The sequence below is a fragment of the Pelodiscus sinensis genome, chromosome 24 (genome assembly GCF_049634645.1).
Source record: "Pelodiscus sinensis isolate JC-2024 chromosome 24, ASM4963464v1, whole genome shotgun sequence".
NCBI classification, from domain to species: domain Eukaryota; kingdom Metazoa; phylum Chordata; order Testudines; family Trionychidae; genus Pelodiscus; species Pelodiscus sinensis.
The window spans coordinates 22,364,542-22,377,762 of record NC_134734.1 but is presented as its reverse complement, the minus strand read 5'-3'; the positions used below and the strand labels follow the sequence as shown (position 1 = coordinate 22,377,762).

General features: G+C 60.9%; 2 protein-coding genes across 3 annotated transcripts; both read right to left on the bottom strand.

Annotated features, from left to right (window-relative positions):
- Window positions 1–62: 62 nt before the first annotated feature.
- Window positions 63–8,715, bottom strand: SCAMP3 (secretory carrier membrane protein 3). 2 transcript variants are annotated; one of them, XM_075907660.1, is made up of 9 exons: window positions 8,564–8,715; window positions 6,373–6,450; window positions 4,666–4,809; window positions 4,417–4,537; window positions 4,191–4,319; window positions 3,687–3,846; window positions 2,535–2,636; window positions 2,240–2,357; window positions 63–2,018 (listed from the first exon to the last, which is right to left on the bottom strand). In XM_075907660.1, the coding sequence occupies exons 2-9, from the start codon at window positions 6,436–6,438 to the stop codon at window positions 1,872–1,874; spliced, it is 987 nt and encodes a 328-aa protein (XP_075763775.1). In that variant the 5' UTR covers window positions 6,439–6,450; window positions 8,564–8,715; the 3' UTR covers window positions 63–1,871. The 2 variants fall into 2 exon arrangements, with proteins under 2 accessions (XP_075763775.1, XP_075763774.1); XM_075907659.1 differs by lacking the exon at window positions 8,564–8,715 and adding an exon at window positions 8,410–8,555.
- Window positions 8,716–9,686: 971 nt separating this feature from the next.
- LOC112546491 (complexin-3-like) lies at window positions 9,687–12,982 on the bottom strand. The gene is made up of 3 exons (XM_025186898.2): window positions 12,662–12,982; window positions 11,604–11,691; window positions 9,687–11,233 (listed from the first exon to the last, which is right to left on the bottom strand). The coding sequence occupies exons 1-3, from the start codon at window positions 12,928–12,930 to the stop codon at window positions 11,036–11,038; spliced, it is 555 nt and encodes a 184-aa protein (XP_025042683.1). The 5' UTR covers window positions 12,931–12,982; the 3' UTR covers window positions 9,687–11,035.
- Window positions 12,983–13,221: the final 239 nt, after the last annotated feature.

Below are 13,221 nucleotides of genomic sequence, written 5' to 3'. Positions count from 1 at the left end.
CATAGCCGTAGGTTGAGGCCCTGCTCCCGGTCAGAGGACACACAGGCAGCCCCACACACAGCCCTGGAGAGCGAGAAGTTAAATTTTATTTGTTTTTAAATAAAATCAAAGCTGGATTTGCATTTGGCACAGAAAAAAAATCCACCAAAGCTAAGGGTCAGGTCAGTTGTGAATTACAGCCGGGGAAGTCTGACAGCCATCGCTCTGCCTCTTGCATGCCCTGACACACAGGACCATAGGCACCAAGCCCCCCCCCCCCCCCAAAGAAAATCTATCCCTGCATAGCCTGCCCTCTTACAGCTACCAGAGGTGGAGTTTAACATGCAGAGAAACCAGCAAGGGCAGGGGCCAGCCTACTGCACTGCAGGGAATCCCAGCTGTAGTGCTAGACTGGATCAACTAACCCTAGATCCCCTCCCCCTCAGCTGTCTGTCCACACCTCTTCAAAACCCACCACTGATCCTGACTCCTCCACCTGCTGGGGAAGCCAAGTCCAGAACTCAGCCACCCCCCCCCCCCTCCAGTTTAGTTAGCAAAAACATTAGTATCTAGGCTCCTTGGCTGCCCCTGCAGTTCTGGACCCCCCCCTCCCCTGGACAGAGGGAGGCCTGAGCTGCCCCCTTTCTCTCCTGGAATCTAGGTGAGTCCTGCCCCTGCCCGGGGGGTGGGGGGGGAGAAAACCATTCCAGCTGGCAGAGGAGCCTGGCATGAGGGCACCAGGGAGCCACGAGAAAGGTAAAAGCTGCTTCAAGCCAACCCAGCTCAGCTCCCAGGGCCAGAAGGAAGAGAGCATCCACTTTGTCCAGACGCCAGCGTGCCGTGGGCTCCACCCCCACCTCCACCTCCCTCGCCCTGGTTTGGCTTCAAGGCAGCCTGGGATGTGCTGCTTCCCCCAGCAGGAGGCACCTTCTATAGGGGTGATGCCTGTAGAGGCGGGGAACAGGAGCTGGGAGAAAGCCAGTGGAAGAGATCAGGGTGCCTCGTGAAGCTGTGGGGAGGGGAGGAGAACCACTAGGGGAAGGACGGAGCTGAGAATTAGGAGCAGCATCCCCTCCTGCTGCTGCCACGAGCACTGAAGAATCCTACAGAGGATCATGCTGCACCGGCCAAGCCAGGGTTCTCCGTGTCCCCCCTCCTCTGGGGAGGACCTAGGAAGCCAGGGCTGCATGCTCACTCTGCAAGGTGCCCGCCAACAGTGCCAGGCCTGGCTCCGAGCTCACTGGTACCCCTGGGAAGGCAGCAACGACCCCCGGAGCTGCAGCTCACCAGGACACCAAGGCCAGTGCTGGCCCACGGCAGTAACCACAGCAGAGGATGGGCAGCTACAGGGCAGGCGCTGGAGAGGCCCGCTACCCTTCACTGCATGCAGGCTGGGTGGTGGCCCGCAAGCTGCTCCCCCCTTCCGAGCAATCACCCTGGGCTGGAAGCCAGCCAGCCTCATGCCTGGGAGACCACAGCTACAGCCCGTGAAGGCGGAGTGTCCTCAGCAGGGAGCAAACTCCCAGTGCAGAGGCAGCCCAGGGAGAAGCCCAGAGCTGGTGCTGCCCAGGTGTGGACGAGGGGCACTGAGGCACCAGCCAGGGACTACGACATGCACAATTCAGCCCTCCCCAGCAGCCAGTGCTGGACAGAGGGGGCTGCCCCTTCCTGAGCACCAGGGAACCGTCTCCCCCAGCCCGAGCAGCCCCCAGCCGCGAGGGAGGAGGCTAGAGCAGCCGTGTATTTGGCGTCCAGCCAAGCTGGGAGGAGCAGCCTCTGATTGGACACTGCAGACACAAAGGGACCCAATGAAAGTGCAGCTTGGTTTCCTTTTCTTTTTTTTTTAAAAAAAAAGCCCATGTGAGAGGCGGGGCCAGGGGCTGGGCCCGCCCCTACTGCGCCTGGAAGGCACTGCCGGCAGCCCCCGCCGCGGCATTGGCCGCTGCCGTGCGCACCGCCTGGTTTGAGAAGACACCTGCAGCAAACTCCTCCTGAGCCTTCTGGAAGCTGGCCCCCGTCCGGCGGTACAGGGAGTGGATCTAGGAGAGAAGGCCTGGGTAAGGGGGCTGCGCCACTATGGGCCCTGACGGAGCCACCCAGAGGAGGTCCCTAGCTACAGGGCAATCCCCCAGACCTGGGGCAGTCTGCCGGGCTCTGCAGGACCCACGGGGCTCCAGTCCATGGGGCAGCCAGCCCTGTGCTCCGCAGGGGGCAGGAACACCCTGCCTGATTCCCCCCCTATCCTCCCGACTCTGCTCACCCTCTTGAGCATGAAGATCCCCAGCACGGCCACCACTGTGAAGAACACGGCCACCAGGAGCATGATGGCAGCCGCAGCCTGGTTGCTCCTCAGCACCGTCAGACTCGCTATCCAGCCGCTGCAACGAGAGCGCGAGCGTGAGCGTGGGCTGCCCAGGCGTGCCCACTCCAGCCCCTGCCCGTCACAGCGGGAGCGCCCCGCGAGCCTGCCCCATGGCCGCTCCCACTGGGACAGGCAGCCGGCACCCTGGCCTCGGCCAGAGAGAGGAGCCAGCGGCCCCGAGCCTGGCTCCTACCTGAACCCTGAGCCCGGGATGCCGATGGCCTGCAGCACATACACGACGTCCTGGACGAAGAAGATGAAAAAGAAGACAAAGAAGTTGAACGAGCTGTCGCTCCTGAGGGAGAGAGAGAGAGACACAGGCAGGGTGCATTAGGCTGGAGTGTGGGCTCCGGGGTAGGGCTGGAGCTTTGTGCAGGGGGCTCTGGGGGGGGGGTGTCAGGCTGGGGCAGGAGGGGCTGACCTCCAGCAGCTTCCTGTCAGTGGTGCAGCAGGGGGGCTAAGGCAGCTTCCTGCCTCTCCTGGCACCGCAGGCCGTGCTGCGCCCAGATGCAGCCGGCAGCAGGTTCCCAGCCAGGGGGAGCGCGGGGCTAGCGCTCAGGGCAGGGCAGTGCACGGAGCCCTGTGCCCACCCCCAGAGCCAGGCTTGGTGTCGGCCACTCCTGGGGCGCAGCGCAGTCTGCAATGCCAGGACGGGCAGGGAGCTGCCTCAATCCCCCCCACACTGTTCCCCTGATCCTCCTGCAGCATCTGACCCACCACCAGGACTGCCCCATCATTTGAAAACCCCTGGGGCAGAGCAACCCCGTCGTAAGGGGAGATGCTCCAGCAGGGCCAGGGAACACAGGCCTCACAGGCAACAGCCAGGCTGGCTGCTTTACCCCCCACAGAGCCACACAAGTCAGTCACCCCCAGCTTCAACACTTGACCCTGGAGCCAGAAATGGGGGGGAGGTCAGTGTTCCCTCTAATTTTTCCATCCGTGCGCAGAATAAATTTTGTTCTGTGCACTGAGGCATGTGCCGATGTGCACCACCAGTAGACACTCCTGCTGTGGGTGCTCTGCTAAGCAGCTGGGCACAGGCTGCTCCTCCCTAAGTCCCAAAGGCAGCCGTGGCAGGGCAGCTCGAGTCGCCCCCAGCAGAACAGGGGCCAGCGTGGCGATCTGGCACATCCTTTTCTCCTATTGGGGCTAGCGGCAGGGCACTGCCCAGAAGCCCTCGGGACAACACGGAAGAGTCTGAGGAGTCACCAGCGCCCACAGAAAGCCCTCCCCTCCCCGAGACACAGCCCATCACATCAGCCATGCCCCAAAAGCAGACAGCATGGGCCAAGCAGCAGAGGCTCTCTGGGACACGCCAGCCTCAAGACTCCCAGCAGGGACGCACCTGAAGGCTTTGTACATTGGCCTGTACCAGCACAGGAAGGAGCAGGGCGTGAAGAGGAGAACCCAGAGGATTGAGAGGCCGAAGCCCGAGCCAGCTGTGGAATCCACGCAGAACCAGGCCAGCGAGGCCAAGAAGTTCAGGAAGAGAGTCACGGTGCTGGCTAAGAGAAACAGCAGGTTAGGCAGCCCCTCAGCCCACCCCCAGCAGCAAGATCCACTCCATAGACAGCAGGCTCCGCCCCCAGCCCCACCTTCAGGATGTGCCCCTCCCACAAAGGCAGCAGGCTCCACCCCCAGCCCACCCCCTACAGGCTCTGCCCCTCCCTCAACAGCAGCAGGCTCCGCCCCCAACCCCACTCCCTACAGGCTCCACCCCTCCGCCAAAGGCAGCAGGCTCTGCCCCCACCCCCTACACGCTCCACCCCTCCCCCAAAGGCAGCAGGCTCCACCCCCAGACGCCACCCTCCCATGTCCGCAGCACGCTGGGCCCTTCCCTAGCGCTCACCCATCCAGAGGTAGTACATGGAGGAGACTGTTTTCTGGAAGTCGGCGGGGATTTCCACCGAGATGTCCTGGTAGAAGCAGGGCTTCACGGGGCAGAAGGAGGGCAGCGGCGGCCAGTTGTTCTGTCTCACTGCCGAGCAAAGCAGAACGCATGAGGCCGCAGCCGGCCCCAAGAGGGGCCATTTCCCAGCTGGGAGCCTGGGCCCCCGCGCGGCGCTGGCACTTACCGGCAGCGCTGCCCAATGCGGCGTTCTGCAGTTCCCGCTCCCGCCTGTCCAGCTCCTCCGCCTTGCGGTTCAGCTCCTCCTGCCGCTTCAGCAGCTCAGCAGCGGCTGCCGCCGCGGACGCCTAGCAGGGAGAGGGGACAAGTCAGCGCTCGGGTGCTAGGGGCCAGCTCTTCCCACCCCCTCTGCAAACAGTGACTCAGTCCCCACAGCCTCAGCCGAGACAGCCAGCCAAGCCACTGCCCTCGTCACCTGAGTTCCATAGGAGCCGTAGTTCTTGGACTCCGGGGGGCCTGGCTTCTTGGGGGGCTGCGTGGCAGCGGCCGGCGGCTGGGGCACCTGGGTGGCTGGCGGAGGCTGTGGAGCTCCTGGCTGGGGATGGTAGGGAGGGGGTGGCTAGCGGAGACAGAAGAGAATGATTAGGTATGGACACTGCTCAGTCTGGGGTTTCTATGGAGGAAGCAGGAGGGATGGTCCAGGCCTGGAGTACGTGGCACGGGGGCTGTGGGCACTCGAACGCCCAGAGCAGCTCACGAGCAGGAGAGCCAACCTCGGGACAGGCTGTTGAGCAGGGCACCAGCCCCAAAATTCAACCCTTCGACTTCACCAGCCGAGCATCAACTGTCCAGGCTCTGCAACAGCCTGGCCACAGAGCCAGACACTCGCCACCTAGGCAAACCTCCCTGATGGGCCAAACCCCACAATATTCAAACTACTCCCAGTCCCAGGGACCAGCCACTTGCCCCAGCTCAATTGGGCCTCAGATCTCGTACTCAAGACAAGCTGTGCAGCCAGCCCTATAATCAACCGACGATTCATTTGTCTCCTCTGATGAGGTGGGTTTTGCCCACCAAAACTCGTGGTACAATTACTGGCTAGTCTCTAAGGTGCCACGGGACAGATCGTTCATCAGTTACGACAGAAACGAGACCTCCGGAGACGGCAAAAGCAGGTGCACATCCACACACACATGCAAAAAGGCAGGAGAGGTGCTGTAATGTGCAAGCGCTGTGCCCCCAACCCAGGCTTAGCAGCTGGGTACGCCTTGCCTATGCTCAGAAAGCTCGCGCCTCAGTTTCCTAACGGCACAGCAAGACAGTCAGGGATCATTATTGGCTTCCCCCAGAGTTCAAGGTGATGCAAGTCTCCTCTTCACGAGTAGGGGGGTGTAGGGTGGAGGAAGGCATGAGAAAAAAAATGAGTCTGTTCTTTGAGGACATGTCAGAGGGGTAGTAGCCCTGTTAGCCCGTTCCAGCAAAACCAATGAGGAATCCCACAGGTCCGCAAAAATAAATGGATCTGGGCATCAGCTTTGTGGGCTGAAATGGTAAGAAGCCACCATTTTGCATTAATTAACAGGCCTTCCCTGTTTGATGACTTACCCGGTTACAGAGGAGGAGAATGCAAATACTTGATTCCACACCATAGCGTGGGGGCACAGATGCGGGGAGATTAAAACCTGCAGTAACTCACACGCGTTCCATACAATCTCAACACCCCCGATCAATGTAAGATCTCCGTTAGCAATGCTCATACAGGCAGGCCAGGAGGCCTGTGCATCTGTCAGCCTTCACCGAGACCTAGGGGACGGGTACATGGTCTGCAAGTAGGACAGCTGGACACCCTAGCAGATCACAAGAAAGCCTGCCTTTCCATGCACACGAGCAAGCCGGCCCAGCACAAGAGGCTGGTGGGGCAGGAGGACCCAGCTCACTGTAACTGAGAAATCCAACGCTGTCCTCCCATCAGGACAAGCACCCAAGACACCCACGTTGGGCGGCTGGTCAGCTCACAAGCCCCAGCTCAGAGCAACAGGCCGCACAGCGGAGTCTGGGACAGACCCAGAAGGAAGCAAACAAGCGTTTCACAGCCAGCCAGACCAAGGCAGAGGACTAAGCCCCGCGGCCGGGCCGGCTGTTCCCCAGCGCACTGGCTCTCAGCTCCCAGAAGCTTCCTTACCCCTCTGTTATCGAAGGGGTTGTACACATCCAGCGTCGCGTAGTCCGTGCTGGGCTGGTGCTGCATCACAGCAGGGTCCTGAAACGGAGCACACGTTTGCAGTCCAATGGCCACACACTGTTCCCACTCACCTGCTGCCCCAGGGCAGGACAGAGCCACCCTGCCAAGCTGCCAGATCTGGCCCGTGGGCCCAGTGGGAGCCTCAGCCCTCTTCCCTGCCCGTCCCACCCCCACCACACTACTCAGAGCAGCTTTGTGAACACTGCCCCCACCCCCCGCACAATCTTGCGGCTCCCAGTGCTGGAGCTGCCTCTTTGCAGGACAAGCTGCCTACAAAGTACCCCTCCCCCCCCAGCTCACAACATTCAGAGCAGCACATGTGGCCCCCGCCTGGCTGAGGAATCTACTGGGCAGGGCTGCTGACTGGGAGACACCCAGGGAAGTGCCTCCCAGCCAGAGCCTGCCTCTGGCACCCCAGGCCTTCCCTCCCCCAACCCTACCCCATGTAACCCAACCTCTCTGCACCCTTGCTCCTGCACCCCTCCTCCAGTTCACAACGCCCTCCCAGACCTTGCACGCCCCCCCTCTCCCCTCCCCCCTCACAATCCAAATCTCTGCACTGCCTTTCTGCACTCTTGCCCCAGGTCACAACCCCCTCCTAGACCCTGCACCCCTCCTCCAGGTCAGAATCCTCCCCTGCACCCACGCCCTTTCCCGGACCCTGCACCTCTCCTCTCCAGGTCAGAATCCTCCCCTGCACCCACGCCCTTTCCCGGACCCTGCACCCCTCCTCCAGGTCAGAATCCTCCCCTGCACCCACGCCCTTTCCCAGACCCTGCACCCCAGTCTCCTGTCCCAAGTCACAATCCCCTCTCTGCACCCACGCTCCCTCCCAGACCCCACACCCCAATCCTGTACCCCAAGCTCCCTCCTGCACCCAGTCTCCATCCCAGACCCTGCATCGCCTTCATCAATACCACAGAAGAGCATCCTCCCCTGCTCCCATGAAACACGACTGGCCACCCCACGGGACACCTCCGGCCCCACTGCAACTCCCACAGATGTACCCCACCCCACATACTGCAGGCACCGTGATCTCCTCGGCCGAGCCACTCCTCACAGCGGGCTCCCTACCCCCCGGCAGCCAGCGCAGCGCCTGAGTTACACTGAGCCCAAGGGGAAGCCAGGAATGGGGCCGGACAGCCCGGCTCAGGGCGGCGCTGCACGGATAGCCCCAGGGTGCAGAACGGAGCAAGCCAGAGTACAGAGCGAGCGGGGCCGAGCCCCCAGCACCCCCGAAGGGAGCGGGCTGTGGGAGGCGCCAGTGGCACGTCCCCCCCCTCTCGAGGGAGAGCAGCGCCCGGCACGGGCTGCCTGCCCACGTCCCCCCCAGAACTCCCGAAGCAGGGCCCGCCAGCAGCCGGCTCTCGGGACACCGGCGGAGAGGGGAAGCGGAGCCCAGCCCCGCCTAGGGCACCGTCCTGCTGGCGGCAGGGCCGCGCCGGGAGCCAGGCTGCTCCCCGTCCTGCGCCCTCGCGGGGGCCGCCCGCAGGCAGGGGAGCCCCGCTGCAAGCTCGGTCTGCCCGCGCGGCTCCCGGCCGGGGCAGGGGGGAGACCCCAGCGCCTGGCCTGGGACGGGAAGCGCTGCCGCAGTGAGACTCGGGTGTAACCCCCCCCCCCCGGCGGCTCCCCTCCCCCCCCCGGCGGCTCTGCCCCCACCCCCCCGTGTCTCTCCCCTCCCCCCCCCGGCGGCTCTGCCCCCACCCCCCCGTGTCTCTCCCCTCCCCCCCCCGGCGGCTCTGCCCCCACCCCCCCGTGTCTCTCCCCTCCCCCCCCCGGCGGCTCTGCCCCCCCCCCCCGTGTCTCTCCCCTCCCCCCCCCCGGCGGCTCTGCCCCCACCCCCCCGTGTCTCTCCCCTCCCCCCTCCCGGCGGCTCTGCCCCCCCCCCCCCCGTGTCTCTCCCCCCCCCGGCGGCTCTGCCCCCACCCCCCCGTGTCTCCCCCCCCCGCTCCGGGTCTCCTCCCCCCAGCCCCGCACCTGGAAGGGGTTGTAGGGCTCCCCCGGGTCGCTGCCCGCGCCGCCCGCCCCGCTGTGGGCCATGCCGGACTCCGGCCGCGCGACCCCAGCCCCAGCAGCTGACCAGCCTGCGCTGCCTCCGCTGGCCCCGCCCAGCCCCGCGCTTATTGGCTACCTCTCGGAGACGTCATGCCGCTGCTCACGTCGCGGGCAGGGAACCTCCGCCGCGGAGGGCGGGGAGCCCGGTCATGCGCGGTGCTTGCCTGTGCGCATGCCCGGGGCTGGGAGCGCTCCGAGCGGCCGCGCGGCGTGCTGGGAAGTGGAGTTCCTCCGGACCCTGAGCTCGCACTGACTGATGGGACTTGTCTCTCTGGGCCTTGGCGCGCAGTGCATGCTGGGACGCGTGGGCACCGCCTTGCCCGCAGTGCATGCTGGGACGCGTGGGCACCACATTGCCCGCGGTGCATGCTGGGAGTGTTGGTTGCCATGGTGACACACCCTGCAAGGGGGGGGGCCAGGCTGGTGCCATTTTGTCTCCACCCCTTTCAGGGGTCTGCTCCCCACAGGGACACTGGGCCTGGGCCCGCCAGTGCCAGGCCGGAGGGCAAGGCCTGTTTGCCATGAACTCGGGCTGGCAGAGCCCTCAGGGGCCCCCGAGCCCCTGCCCGGAGCAGGACCAGACCCGAGTGACTCGCCCGCCTCCAGGGATGGAAATTCTGCCCTCTCGGGGATACAGCTCATCCTGCCACCCAGCCTAGCCCCCCTGCAGCAGCGTGAGGCCCCCGCTCCTCGTCCTGCCACCTGCCACCATTGAGAACCGCCTCTCTCCAGCCTCTGCAACCACACGGGGGTCGGTGAGCGGCCGGCAGGGACCGTCCGTCGGACCCACGGGCACCACACAGCAATGGAAACAGCCCTGCAGGAGTTAACCAGCTAGATGATGCCAACAGATGCTAGTTACAGCTGTTGGTGGGTGGCCTGGCTGGGATCCCACCGGCGACCCACCTGTTGCCCTGACACAGCCAGGGGCCTTGCCAGCCCAATACAGACACGGATCTGCCCGCTGGCCCGAGTCGAGCAAAGTGGCCCAACACAGCCTGGACTGCTCCGGTCTAGCACCCCTAGCTGTCCAACTGTTCGCCTGGTAAGCATTCCTGTAAGCCTACTGCTTAACAGGTATCCAGTTACATCCCCAGCCAGGACTGTTCCAGAGCTTTTAGCCTTTTCCTGGCTGTCTCACAAGTTAGTTCCCACAAGATGTTCTGTGTGAGCACACTTGGATATTGGGCTTAGATTCATTAGTCATTTCATTGAGGCTCCTTCCCCAAAAACATACACCACAAGCCACTGGGCCTGCACTCTCAACTCTTTACAAAAGTTGTCACCAAATGAAATGAATAGGTAGCAATTTTAAAGCAAACAAAAGGAAGTTTTTCTTCATGCAGCGCTCAGTCAACCTGTGGAACTCCTTGCCAGAGGAGGTTGTGAAGACCAGGACTTTAACAGGGTTCAAAAAAGAACTAGATAAATTCATGGAGGTTAGGCCCATCAATGGTTATTAGCCAGGAAGTTAGCCTCTGATTGTCTGGAAAAGGGTGACAGGAGAGGGCTCACTTGATGATTCTCTGGGGTACCTGACATTAGCTACAGTCAGAAGACAGGACACTGGGGTAGATGGACCTTCAGTCTGACACAGTATGGCCGGTCTTATGTTCTTAAAACTACAGAGGGGCTTACAAAGACTACATCTACATTGGCAAGATTTTGCGCAAATACTTTTAACGCAAGAGTTTTTGTGTTAAAGTATTTTTGCAAGAGAGCGTCTACACTGGCATGTGCTTTTGCGCAAGAGATGTGCTTTTGCACAAAAGCATCTGTGCCAGTGTAGTCGCTCTCTTGCGCAAGAAAGCTCTGATGGCCATTATAGCCATTGGGTTTTCTTGCGCAAGAAATTCATGTTGCCTGTCTACACTGGCCTCTTGTGCAAGAACACTTGCGCAAGAGGGCTTCTTTCTGAGCGGGAGCGTCATAGTTCTTGCGCAGGAAGCACTGATTTCTTACATTAGAACGTCAGTGTTCTTGCACAAGAATTCGCGGCCAGTGTAGACAGGAGGCAAGTTTTTGTACAAAAGCATCCGCTTTGCGCAAAATCTTGCCAATGTAGACACAACCAAAATGTTTAGGCCCTGGTGTAAGTGACCTAAACACCCCCAAGAAATATTGCTCACGAGTGCGTGCAAACAGAAAGTGTTCTCTATCTTATAATTCACTATGCTTAGCACAGGCTGGTGAATTCTTTCAGGGATGCCAAAGCAGGCAGAGTCCAGGGCTTTACTGGGAAATGGTTTGTTCAGGAAGGTGAGGCATGAGAGAGCAAAGGTCATCGTGCAGCTTCCAGGGTGACGTAGTTCCACACACTACTCATTCTAAAACGATACTCTGGTTAAACAAGCATGGGCGAGACCTCACCTCCCAGGGAGACAGAGTGCAGGGAACAGAGGTCGGTGCTGTGTCAGGAGCAACTCCCACCCCACAGTTATCCCAAGATGGGGAGGACAGCACTTCTTACACTCATAGGGGTATGGGGCACAGCAGAGTCTCTGGTGAGCAGAGACAATGGCCTACGCTGCCCCAGCTGCTTGTGCGTTCACATGACAGGACATTGCATCTCCGGCCGCAGGGATCGCATCATGCTCAGTGAGGTTTTTTTCAGAGAACCAAGGTTCGTGGCACTGAGTCCAGAGAGGCAGGAGTCAGATTCAGGGCTGCCCTGAGGCCTCACCGCAGCCTGCAGCATTTTCACCTCCCCCCCAATGGCCTCCAGCTGTTTTTTATCCATCTCGTTCTGAGAAGAAAAGGAGAAAGATGTTAGTGTGAGGAGCCCTGAGTGGAGCTGCTCAGCTGCTACCATGAGCTGGGCCCTGCCCCAATACAGCTGGCCAGCCAGGATCACTAGTAATTGGCTCCTAAGGAAGCATCACAGCCTTACCATAAAAACAGGGCTTTAGGGACTTTTCCTCCTCCGTAAATTAAATAGGACAGTGGCAGTTATCTGCAGCCCATGTGCAAGTGAGCAGCAGCAGGGTCTGCACAGGAGCATATGGAGCTAGGACCTCATCAATATATGCAACTCCATGGGCATAGTTATCGGATTCTAACCCTAACTTTCCCTGAGTCTCCTCTTCCCCAGGCCTAGAGCACTGGCTCCCCCTTACCTTGGGAAGCTGGTACTTCTCTCTGATGTGTGTTCTGATTGCTGCACGCTCCGCCTTCCTCTGAGCATAGACCATGTCCCGTTTGCTCCTGAGTTGGAAAGAACCAGGTCAGCAAGCTGCTTCTCCCGGTACAGTGGGGTTTGGCTGGGGTAGAGGAACCTTGGGAGAGAGAGCTGGGCTGTGTCATGGGTTGACCATCCAGTGCAGCTCTCTGTGGGTCTGACTCTAGGCCATGCTCTGCTCACCCAGGGACATCGCACACAGAAAATGACTCTATACTGGGGTGGGCAATAATATTTGGGCTGCCCTGGAAGGGGCGGGGCCAAGATTCATCCAGGCTTCCCCACCCCCAGACCATGGTTGGACTGGGGGTAGGGGATCCCCTTTGCCCCCCCTTCTCACTAAGCACCCATGCCCCTGGCAGGGTGGGAAGAGGCTTTGCACGCTCCCGCATCCTCAGGCCAATTAGGGCTTGGGAAGCACACAAAGTGTCCTCCGGCCTGCCAGGAATAGGTAGCACTTTGAAGTGCTGCGTGCTCCTGGCAGGGCAGAGGAGACCTTACGTGCCCCGCCCCCCCCCGCCCATAAGCCCTGATTGGCCTGGGGGCAGGAGGAGCGCACGAAGTTTCCTCTGCCCTCCGAGGAGCACATGGAACTTCAAAGTGCTGCACGTGCCTGGCAGGGCACAGGAAGCTTTGTGCTCTCCCCCGCCCCTGAACCCTGATTGCCCTGGGGGTGGGAGGAGCGCACGAAGTTTCCTCCACCCTGCTCCCGCCCTGCGAGGCACTTCAAAGTGCTTTGTGCTCCTGGCAGGGCAGAGGAAACTTCGTGCGCTTCCCCCCCCTATCCCCAGACCCTAATTAGCCTGGGGGTGGGGGAGCGGCAGGGCCCCCGTGAGCTGAATCCACTCGGATCCGGCCCGCAGAGGCCCTTTTGCCCACCCTTGCTCTATATGGACAGGCCTGTCTTTAGAGGGATTTCCTGAAACATGCGGGGGGACACCCCTCAAATCCAAGGAGGACTTAGACCATCCCAGTGAGGTGGGCAGGTGCTCTTACGTCTTGTCCTGGGTCCTCTGGTTCTGTTCTGCTGGCCCCTTTATGCAGCCTCCCAGCGCTTGGCGGTCTTTGTCCTCATGAATGTCCGCAGAGATGCAGCACTGCAGCTGTTTCACTGGGGCCCTGAGAGCAGACTTCACCACCGACGCCATAGGAGCGAGCTGGAGAGGGGAGGGGAGCAGAGTGTCTGAAGCAGAGGCAGATCTCAGATTGCGCAACAGACCATCCTTGCTGAAAAAGAACATCCAAGCAATGTTCTCTGAGGTCATTCCTGTGTCACGTGCAAAGGGAGACGGAAAGCAGAAGATTCTGGAAGTGACTTGCAGGCTAAGTCAGTAGCTAAAGAGCAGAGGATCTTAGTTTTGTGAAATATTGGTCCACCTTTTCTGAGGAGAAGGGGAGGTGTAATTGGGTGGCCTTTGCCTCCGTTTGCCTCAAGGACAGGCTGGGACAGACACCTCAAGAGGGGGTTACACTAATAGTAAAAGGCACTGCCTGTTTTGGAGTCACTAATAACTCAGAAGATTATCTTGAACATTTAGGACTCAGTGCTCTAACAG

Coding starts and splice junctions, on each gene's coding strand:
- LOC112546491 (XM_025186898.2), bottom strand. CDS start 12,930: ATGACCTCAGAGAACATTGCTTGGATGTTCTTTTTCAGCAAGGATGGT. Junction 11,692..12,661: donor CAGAGGACCCAGGACAAGAC/GTAAGAGCACCT, acceptor TTTCCAACTCAG/GAGCAAACGGGACATGGTCT. Junction 11,234..11,603: donor AGAAGTACCAGCTTCCCAAG/GTAAGGGGGAGC, acceptor TTTTCTTCTCAG/AACGAGATGGATAAAAAACA.
- SCAMP3 (XM_075907659.1), bottom strand. CDS start 8,472: ATGGCCCACAGCGGGGCGGGCGGCGCGGGCAGCGACCCGGGGGAGCCC. Junction 4,320..4,416: donor CGCATTGGGCAGCGCTGCCG/GTAAGTGCCAGC, acceptor TTTGCTCGGCAG/TGAGACAGAACAACTGGCCG. Junction 2,019..2,239: donor GGATCTTCATGCTCAAGAGG/GTGAGCAGAGTC, acceptor CTTCTCTCCTAG/ATCCACTCCCTGTACCGCCG.